Source organism: Ctenocephalides felis, unplaced genomic scaffold, assembly GCF_003426905.1.
Source record: "Ctenocephalides felis isolate EL2017-DRISC unplaced genomic scaffold, ASM342690v1 CF-g0.4_SCAFFOLD_03572, whole genome shotgun sequence".
Taxonomy (NCBI): Eukaryota; Metazoa; Arthropoda; class Insecta; order Siphonaptera; family Pulicidae; genus Ctenocephalides; species Ctenocephalides felis.
Genome location: NW_020539726.1, coordinates 43,168,332 through 43,179,850, shown reverse-complemented (window position 1 = coordinate 43,179,850; position 11,519 = coordinate 43,168,332). Strand labels below are relative to the sequence as shown.

General features: G+C 31.2%; 1 protein-coding gene across 1 annotated transcript; it reads left to right on the top strand.

Moving 5' to 3' along the window:
• Positions 1 to 534: 534 nt before the first annotated feature.
• Positions 535 to 10,101, top strand: LOC113388549 (cAMP-dependent protein kinase catalytic subunit beta-like). The gene is made up of 7 exons (XM_026625920.1): positions 535 to 614; positions 2,337 to 2,427; positions 3,521 to 3,722; positions 5,227 to 5,451; positions 7,530 to 7,770; positions 7,947 to 8,081; positions 10,014 to 10,101. The coding sequence occupies exons 1-7, from the start codon at positions 535 to 537 to the stop codon at positions 10,099 to 10,101; spliced, it is 1,062 nt and encodes a 353-aa protein (XP_026481705.1).
• The last annotated feature ends 1,418 nt before the right edge of the window (positions 10,102 to 11,519 follow it).

Below are 11,519 nucleotides of genomic sequence, written 5' to 3'. Positions count from 1 at the left end.
GATAAGCTCCTTCATTCTAACTCCGCTTGATCCAGTTTTGTTTATTTACTTTTCATGTGAACCTATTAAACGCCGTCGTCCAATTCATAAGCTCTTATATTTCGTCTATAAAATACGAATAATGAAAGTTACAGTATTTATAATAATATATTTGAAATCATTTAATACTCCTTGAATATTTCATTACAGTTTCCAGCAGTTTGCCTTAAGTTCTAGCAGTTTGCCTTAAGGCACGATGCCATGCACCACTAGTCCTTAAAATTCAACAAATTTCATTAAAACTTTTTTACAAAAATTATACCTACAATAGAGATGGATTATTTACTAATTTAATTTATCTCATATAAAATTCCCTTTTTTAGTATAAATTATATTACATTTCCGTTATTTATTATATTTTAGACAAGACACTATCGTTGACATTTAATTTTTGAATTGACTGACAAGTGTATATATTTATTTAAACAAATATTAATGATATAATTTAAACAATTAAATGTTGAATTAATAAATAATATGATTTGTAAGCAGTAGATGGGTGAGCCGCGCCTGATCAAACATTTCAATGATTACGATTTGTATTTGAGAAAGGCCAAAGTCAAATTCGAACATAGGTAATAAAATTAATTAATTGATCATATTGTAAAGGACAGATTTTCCTTCTTCAACTAGTTGGTATTGGTATTTTGCCTTGAGGCAAGTTACATGAACTTCCCGAAATGTGTAAATAATCGACTTAATCAATAAAAAATAAATTAAATTATGAGTGATTAAAAGTATTCCGAGTGAATTCATTACACATAATTGAAAACGAACGAACACGTTAACTCGGAGTATTTTCTAAAAGCAAATTTTCAAAAATCAACAATTTTTATATTTGAACCAGTTTCCGTAGGACTTTAATGGTTTAGTATGTTCATTAAGACTAAGTACTCTATCGTTATTCCAAATAAATAGTCTAATTTTAATTTTAACAAACGTTAAAAAACTACTCATTTTCTCAAACTTTGATGAATTTTTAAAATTAAACTACTTGTCGTAAGACCGTAATAATTCAGTAAGTTCTATAAGACCATGATATATATCGCCAAAAAAAGTCCTATATTAATCGGCTTAATTTTTTTTCAACAGTTAATTATGATAAAACGGCTCGGTAGATTTTCACCTAAAACTAATCAGTATCATTCCCAACTAATATCTTTCGAACAGTTTTTGATTTTTTAAAATCGATTCAGTAGTTTGAGCTTAAATGCGGACAAAATTGTTGCAACTCATTGCAACACATCAAATGGTTTTTAAATTTCTGAAATCGGTTCAGGCGTTTTTGTGAATTGGTCTATGAAAGGTCTAATTTTAACAAATGCCAAAAAAACGATACCAATTATTGCAAACTTTGACGATTTTTTTAAAATTAAACGTCTAAATTTAAGTATGATCTATAAGACTATGGTATCTACCGTCAAAAAAATAGTAATAAAAATTTATCACTTTATTACATGAAAACGGCCAGGCCGATCTTCACCAAAAACTAATCAGCACGATTCCCAACCAATATCTATCGAACGGTTTTTGAATTTTCATAATCGGTTCAGAATTGCGGGCTAAAACATGGACGAAACATTTTTCAATTTCTTCTATTTATAAAAAAAAACGTCTCGACCGATCGTCGCACGAAACTGACAAACCATAGTCCTCAACGAGATACATCGAATAACTTTTAAAATTTTGAAATTGGTCCAGCCATTTTTTAAGAAAACGTCGATTTACGGCAAAGAATCTGTTCACACACACGCACATACTTTTTCCAATTTTGATCTCATTCGATTCAGAAAGGCTTGAAACGTCAAGAAAATATAAAATTAGCGAATCGGATTTTTTTAGGTAAACATGAACTTCTTCTTCGGGAAGTTAAAAAAGAAGTGCAAACGCCAGTTTTTCTTGTATTTAGAATCTAGCAATTGTAATTGAAAGCTGCTGATGCCATTGAGTAATTTTGCTAAATGCTAAAGTTGGTCCAGAATGTTGAGAAATTCTTTCTGCTGATTTAAGAACATTTCTTTAAAGATGATGTAAAAAGGCTAGAAGTCAACAACTACTCTTCAAGACTCCTTAAATTGTTAAACAATATTCACTTGCTCTAACAACTTACATAATTTGATATCAACCACCTTCAACCACAGTCTTTCTTTTCACAGTCCATATTCTATAGTCCAAAACAAACCAAAAATCTCTATCAAACTCATAAATAATTATTTCTAATTGTCCCTCATGTGATCCATTCCAGTATCCAAACTGCCATTCATGATCATTATATTTCATCTAGTTTTCCATTCCAGATATAATAAAGAGTTTGTAGAAAATGCAAAGTTGGACGACTTCATACTGCTCCGGACTTTGGGCGCAGGCGCCTTCGGCAGAGTTATATTAGTGAGTCTAAATTGATAATATTGACTAACAAGGAGAACCTCAATTTTACTTGTCTGGGATTTCGATAAAACTTTCCCTGGTGATAAAGTTGATAGTCAAAAATAAGTCCTTAAAATATTATAGGCCTATGATAAGCAGTTTAGTTGTAGTTGAAGATGATAGTAACCAAGTTCAAGAACGCGATAATGTTTAAACAATTTTATTAAAGTAAAACTTCTTTTGCAACGGAAGTGCATTACGGCAGATAAGATAAGATAAAAGTCGAGTGCCTATGATTCGTCATTCGGTCTCGATGATATCATTTCTATACGAGTAGATTGTGATTAGTCGTCCTGTATATGGATAGAGATCTGTCGTTGTATGCGTACCGGCATCGACGTTGTATGCGTACCGATATCAACAAGAAAATCGGCATAGATAAATAAACATTTTAAGGTTACATCGTAGTACAAATCTTGATTTAATAAAAATGCCTGAATCAGAAGAATATTTTACCCTGTTCCTTAGAAATTATTTCTATATTATTCGTCGTTTCTATAAATCTTGGAAGTTTTTAAAATGGAAAATATTTTTTAGGCGAGACAGATATTACAGCTGCTCAAAGAAAAGATTATATCGCCAACAAAAAAGTAAAAAAAAAATACCATCAGTCAATAAATGTATGTTAATTTTAATTACATGAAGTTCTTCAAACACAATTATTACATGACGAATGAAGTTGCGAAAACAATATTTGTTTAGGCATTGTTTAACATAATCCACTGTGCGAACGAATATTATACAATTTATTAATCAGCAATTATTCATTTCTCTAATGAGGGTTCATTTCTAAATGCTAATTACAATGACAAACCGATAATGTCATATTTGAAGTATGACTTGAATTACATTATTGATTTTAAATATTACACTAATAATTGTGTCTGGGTTATTGACACTAATAAATGTGTGCATCACGAGTATTACCATATTACTGATAAATATTATTCAAAATTGTTATATGATGCATTTATTTTTACTTAAATGTCATCTTATACAGTAGCAAATAAGTTTTACTTCAATCTCGTGTGAACCTTACTCTTTTTTTATCCAGGTTAAGCACAAAGCAAAACCAGGAGTAGCATACGCCATGAAGTTGATGGAAAAGGCCAATATCGTCAAGACAAAGCAGGTGGCACACACAATGTCTGAAATCCGTATCCTGGATGCTGTCAAGTTCGATTTTCTTGTTGGTCTCGAGTTTTTCTTTAAGGACAACGTCTATCTGTTCATCACTATGCAATTCATCAACGGAGGTAAAAATAGAAAACTGACAAAATCAGAAAGCTTGTAGAAATAAAATTGTTCTGGTACTATGGATAATACAAGACCATAGAACTAACTTAAATCATAGACAAGTCTAAAACAGACCAATGTTATGGCAAGGCTATTTTATGAAGAACTTTCCATACTAATTCGTTCTAAATAGTGACAACAGCCACTTGGTTTCTGTGCAGTCAGGCGTTTTTCTCAGGTTGTCAGATAGAAAACCTAATCCAGAAACCGCACAAATGTCAAAAAAAACAATCTTATATAACAGGGTCTTTCTGACCCAGCTTCATAGCATACGAGTGACGTTGCAGTTTATGTGTAAAACGCCTGACAGCACAGCAAATACATGATATTTTGACAGTATTCAGTATGATTCAGTAGCATAATATAGTAAAATTATTTTTGTTTTACAAATTGGCGACTGTTTAAAAAAAGTGTCTTTTTTACTGTTTTTTTCTGAGTTTCTCGAATTTTTTAAATATAGTAAAAATTGGAATTTAGGGATAATCCTAGTTCGGGCTACAGATCGGTCTATAAACAAGACTTTACGAACATTTCAAGTGAAAATTTCAAGTAGAACTCAAGAAATCGTTATACTTTAATAATATGTTATATTTATTTTATTTAATCTGCCATTCCTGATTGCCGAATCAAACCTTCTTCTACTTCAAAAAAACTATTTTCTGCATTTCTCTCTTCCAATGGAGAAGTTTTCTAGACTCCTTTGAATCGTTGGATGTACGTATTTAAGATCGTTCAATCCGGGCATCGTCTCGTCTTACAGCAAATGAATGAGTTTCTGACCCAATTTGCATTACCATAAGGGTCATCGTTTTCAAAATCGGAAAGAAACCTTCATTGAATATGCAAACAGCAATCAATGTTGCTATTTCAATTACCCGAGATCGGGAATGAATATGTTTCGGCGCGAAAATCCAAATCAACGAGTTTAGAGATTCATTATTGTTCTGAGTTTCTGAACCTATACATCAAATTAATAATTCATCCGACGATAAACTGTCATAAATTGGTCTAATGACTTCCTAATGTCTTTTGTCCAATTAGACCTTGCCAAACCCGTTTGGAGACCGGGTCAGTAAAATGCCTATATCTCCAAAAATAATTCAAATTTTTACAAACCTTCTCGTACCCATATTCTTAGATAGTTGAACTTTGAAAATATGAAACAAGAAAAAATTCGATTTTTTTGAATTTCTACACTAGAATACCCCCTTAAAAGATTTATTATACAACCCTAATGGACCATCTACAAACTGACGAACTGACGAACTAACAATCACAAACAATCCAAAACTTATTTTGCACTAATGAATTATCATTGACAACTCCAAAAACCATCCACGATCCAAAAGTCCATTACCTACCAATTAGTCGATTATTTTTTCTCCAGGTGAAATGTTCACTCACCAAAAACCACCCACCATCCAAAACTGCCATTACCCAATTACCCAATTTATTTTTCCCCAGGTGAAATGTTTACCCACCTCAGAACCGTCCGCAAATTCGACGAAGAGACCGCCAAATTCTACGGAGCCCAAGTTTGCCTGGCCTTCGAGTACCTGCATTACTTAGGATTGATCTACAGAGATCTCAAGCCCGAGAACATACTGATCGACAAGGACGGATATTTGAAGATCACCGATTACGGTTTCTGCAAAAAAGTGGACGATGCCAGGACCTACACACTTTGCGGTAACTTAAAAAAAACTAGTTGGTATTGGTATTTTGCCTTGAGGCAAGTTACATGAACTTCCCGATATGTGTAAATATTCGACTTAATCAATAAAATATAAATTAACTTAGGAGTGATTAAAAGTGTTCCAAGTGCATTTATCGCATGATTGAAAACGAACGAACACGTTAACTAGGAGTATTTTCTAAAAGCAAATTTTCACAAATCAACATTTTTTATAATTGAACCAGTTTCCGTATGACTTTATTGGTTTAGTATGTCAATTAAGACCAAGTTCTCTACCGTTATACCAGGTAAATCGTCTAATTTTAATTTTACCAAACGTCAAAAAAACTACTTATTTTCTCAAATTTTGATGAATTTTTAAAATTAAACTACTTGTCTTAAGACCGTAATATTTCAGTAAGTTCTATAAGACCATGATATATATCACCAAAAAATGTCCATAAAAATCGGCTTAATTTTTTTTTCAACAGTTAATTACAAGAAAACGGCTCGGTAGATTTTCACCTAAAACTAATCAGTATCATTCCCTACTATTATCCTTCGAACAGTTTTTGATTTTATAAAATCGTTTCAGCAGTATGAGATTAAATGTGGACGAAAAGTTTAACACTTTTTTCTAAATTACAAAGAAACGGCTCGGCAGATTGTCACACAAAACTGACAAACGACAGTCTTCATAGAGATACATCAAATGGCTTTTAAATTTCTAAAATTGGTTCAGGCGTTTTTGAGAAAACGTCGGTGAAAGGTCTAATTTTGACAAATGACAAAAAAACGACACCAATTTTTGCAAACTTTGACGAATTTTTAAAGTTAAACCAATTGTCAGGGGCTTCTTAAAAGTTTTCATATAGCGACCCCCTTCAAGCTTAGGAAATTTTAAACGACTCCCTCTTTCACATTATGAAATTTATATTAAAAAAAAAAACTTTTGTAACATTTTTTTTAATGAAAACATATTATTAAGATCAAACAATATTAATGTGTCGGATGTAAATGTTTATTTTTACACAAATAATTGAATCTAGGCTCAATTTGAGTTAGTGCAGATCGTAATAAATTTTCAACGTTAATTTGGTATTTAGTTTTTATGTAAGTTAATGTGGAAAAGGTTGATTCACATAAATATGTTGTACAAAATGGCAATAATTTGTTCATTGCCATTTCGGATAGTAGGGGATATTAGTAGTAGTAAACTATAAACTATAAACTATTCTGATTTGATTTCTATCCAAAATTAATGCACAGGCACTTTAGAAAATCTGATTCGTAAAGTAGTATCACTTGTTAATTCGGCAAATTCTTCTTGTACTTCTAAGTTTAAAAAATTAATTTCTTCCATTTCAATTGAAAATGCGTTGCAAATCCATTGTTGTGTATCGATATCATTAGGAAAATTCCTATGCATGTAAACTTCTGTATTTATATTTGTATGTAGTGTGTATACTAATTTTAAAATTTTATTTATAATGATTGAAACGTATCAGATCTTTGTGACCCTTTTTCAATAGTCTCACAGTTTAAGAAGCCCTGATCTAGAAGACTATGGTATCTGCCGTCAAAAAAATAATTATAAAAATCGTCGAAAAAATTTTTTTTACACTTTATTACAAGAAAACGGCCCGGGCGATCTTCACCAAAAACTAATCCCATTCTCAACCAATATCTTTCGAACGATTTTTGAATTTTCAAAATCGATTCAGAATTGCGGGCTAAAACGTGGACGGAAAATTTTTCACTTTTCTGTTATTTATAAAGAAACAGCTTGGACGATCGTTGCACAAAATTCAGAAACGCTAGTCCTCATCGAGATACATCGAATGGCTTTTAACTTTTTGAAATCGGTCTAGCCGTTTTCGAGAAAACGTCGATTTATTGCAGAAAAATCAGTACACACACACACACATACTTTTTCCAAATTTGGTCTCATTCGATTCAGAATGTCTTGAAACGTCGAGAAAACATAAAAGTAGCGAACCGGATTTTTCGATGAAAACATAAACTTCTCCTTCGGGAAGTTAATAATAAAATATTTAAGTCGTATTGATATTTATGTGTCCTTACCTTTTAGGTACTCCTGAATATCTGGCTCCCGAGGTGATTTTGAGTCAGGGTTACAATAAGTCTGTGGATTGGTGGACGTTTGGTATTTTGATATTCGAGATGACGGCGGGATATACTCCCTTTTTTGCCAACGATCCCATGAAGTTGTACGAGAAGATTGTTAATGGAAAGTTTAACTTTCCTGGACACTTTACAAAACCACTCAAGGATTTGGTGTACAATATACTTCAGGTGGACCGGACGAAAAGGTAAGTAGAAAATGATAGCCTTTGAAAACTTTGAGGTTTATCAAGATTCTGTTAGAATTTGGCCTATTGGCAAGTTGTCATTGAAATTTAGGTTTTATGTGGGATATAGTTAAAAAAGCAGTGCAAAAATGAAGGATGGATTGTACTCTGTCTGTTAATGTTGGATTTTGTTTAAGGTTCGGGATGATGAAAGATGGTTCCAAAGACATCAAAGCACACGAATGGTTCCGTTCCTTGGATTGGGAGAATGTCCTAATGAGAAGGGTAAAGCCCAGTTATAAACCCAAACTGACTGGTGCCGACGATGCCAGGTAATTAGATATTTAGATACATATTTAACCCATTGTACTATACATAGAAAAGAAATTTCAATAGTAATTTCTCAACGTATAGGGATTTGGCCCGATTTAATTTGATTAAATTTTGATTATACCATCCCAACTAACTCAACTACTTCATTTGGAGCCAATTCTCGGAACAGAAGTATAATGGCAAAGATATGTTACGGGTCTATCTTCGTATGAGTTGGTAGTAACAAACTTTCTAAAACCAAAGTATTTGCTGTGCGATCAGACGTTTAACACATAAAACCTAACTTCACATATGTCTTATCAAAGAGACATCAGAAAGATGCACTTATGATAAAATTGTCATTCGACATTTGTGCATTTTGGAGGTTAGGTTTTATGTGTAATACACCTGATCGCACAGCAAATACATAACTTTTTGACAATTTGTTACTAGCAATTCATACCAAGATAGACCCGTAACATTCGGTAATTAGTCCCTTGGTATAAGAAAATTTTATGGTACATTATATAACAAGATAGTACATAATATTTTCAAAAATAAAATATGAAAATTACTTGCAAAAATGTCACGTAGAAAATGTGTATCTTTTTCACATTACGAGAAAAAATGTTAATTTTTTTAATTTTTTTTGATTATTGGATGGATGAATTTAAAAAAAAACTAGTGGGGTGGGTGGCATCGTGCCTTAAGACAAATTGCTGGAACTTCCCGTACCGTAACGAAATGTTCGAGGAATACTGAATGTTTTCAAATAGATTATTATAAATATTGTAACATTGTTTAATATTTATAAGAATTATATAAATTGAATTGCAAAGTTGAAATTATTTGTTTAAAGTATATTAGAACTATAGTCAGACTTAAAAATAAAATCTGAATTATTTTCGATATACAAAAAATTAAAAAAAAAAATGGAACAAAATTTTTTTTTTCCAAAATCAATTATTTTGTTAAAACAAGCAGAAAGTTCTTTGAATCATTCAAATCGCACGCTTAGTTCTCTCAAAAACTGCCATTTTTTACATATTTACCTTTGTATCTTTGAAATGGCTGGGCCTGCCTTTGCCAAAAACTGATAAACACTTCTCCCAATCATTACTAATTGAATGTTTTTTAGATCATTAAAATCGGAAACCCCGTTCTCTTAAAAAATCGATTTCTATTTTCTGCACTCGTTGCTCCGTATCCTCGAAACGGCTGGACCTGCCTTTGCCAAAAACTAATCAGCTCTTTTCCCTATCGATAGAAATCGAATGTTTTTTGAACCATTCAAATCGGTTGATTCGTTCGCCCGGAAACGTGACTGGAAATTTGTATCCATACATACATACATACACACACACACACACACACACACACACATACACACACACATCCATTTTTTCTGAGGTATGCCAAAATGTTCAGAAACCTTCAAAACGTCGAGAAATGTAAAAATTTTCAATTCCGATTTTCGGCCCATTACAATAACTTACCCTACGGGAAGTTAAAAATCATGTAGAATATAAATACATGTGATATCTTACAAGACCCCCACGTGATATTTGGTAATTTTTTGTCAAGTCTCCCCTCTCCCTAAAAACGCCCCCTTACGTTACATAAACAAAAAACTTTTATAAAATTTGATATTTTTTATAAAATCAGTTTTTAAATTTTTATAATTTCCAAATCCTTTTTTCTGGGATATTTAAGATTAAAGTAATTTTCAAAAAAAGTATGGGTTATTTTTCAATTTTCTCATAAAAAATTAAACTTATATGAATTTATGAAAATCATGATTTTTCAAATTTTGGCTTTCGAATGCCAAAATAAAATTTTGAAATTTTTACAAGTCTACAATATATGTATTTAGCCCACTGTACCATAAATAGTCTACAAATTATAATTCATAAAATATATATTACTTTTACCATTTTTTTTTACATTTTTAGTAATTTCGACAAATACGATGAAGAACCTTTGAGGAAGGCTTCAAAAAACGAATATCCGAACGAATTCTGCAAGATCGCCGTAAAATAGATACTAAATAAATATTAAAAGGAAAAATACTAATAAAAATGTTGTGCACTGTTATAAATAAATATATATGGTGTTTTATTAATATTTTTATTATAGAACAAGCCCCGAAGAAGGACAACGACAAGTGCTCCAATATTAAATGTAGACTTTATTAACTTTTCAATAATATGTGATGAAAAAATGTGATCTGCATATATGATACTTTGTCACATTATAATTTGCTCTACAGCAGCATGGGATAATTACTCATAAATTTATATGTACATTGATGCCTCGATGCCTCATTGATTAAATCTATCATTTACACTTGCCTTAAGTCAAATTGTCAGTTACACCTTACACAACTGGTTATAAAATTCTTTGGTTATTTTATAAAGACATAGTTCACAATGTCGGTTCAAAAATCTTATCCATAGATAAATAAGCATCTTATTCTTATTCGATGCAAAAACCTTTAAGAATTTTCTAAATAAATACTATAAGATTTTGAATTCTGTGAGATATGCATATGTCACATAAAATGCCCCATATTGAAACTTTTGAACCTAGAAGGTTTTCAAACTACCCAGAACGTTTTTAGACTATCTAGAACATTTTCTGACTATCCAAATTATTTTCAGACTAGTCAAGAATATTTTCAGGCTGGCCAGAATATTTTCAGGCTAATCGAGAACATGTAAATATGTGACTAATACAGATAATTTTTAGAACGTTCTTAGACTTCAGAATTAACATTTTTTCATTCAACGTTCAAATTTAAGGTTATATTTACAATAACAAGGTACACAAAGTTTTATTAAATATATCTTCTTACCTTTACATACTGATCAACTAATAACTTCCTCACTTATATTATCACTTGAAATAACCAATTGCACAATTTATTTCATTCAGTTCATTATAAAATTCATATACAAACTGTTTTTGCAAGCTGCAAACTGATTCAAAGTGACATTAGCGGACATTTTGTATTTTGAACGTTATTAGTGTTACCATGCGTCGAATTTCTGGTATTTGTTACAGAAAATGATTGAGTTTAGTGTTACCTGATGTGAAAAAAAATCCAGTAAACAAATTCAAAATTCAAAATTAAATTGAATATAACTTATTTTTATTAACTTTGTACAAAATAAAACTAGTTGGTTTGGTATTTAGCCTTGAGGCAAATTACATGAACTTCCCGATATGTGTAAATAATCGACTTAATCAAAAAAAAAGTGTAAATAATATACTTCATCAATCCTACTTTAAAAAAAAACGATAATAATTTTAGCAAAGTTTGACGAATTTTTAAAATTAAACTACTTGTTGTAAGGCCGTAATATTGCAGTAAGTTCTATAAGACCATAATGTATATCGCCAAAAAAAGTTCCATGAAAAACGGCTTAAATTTTTTTTTTAACAGTTAATTACAAGAA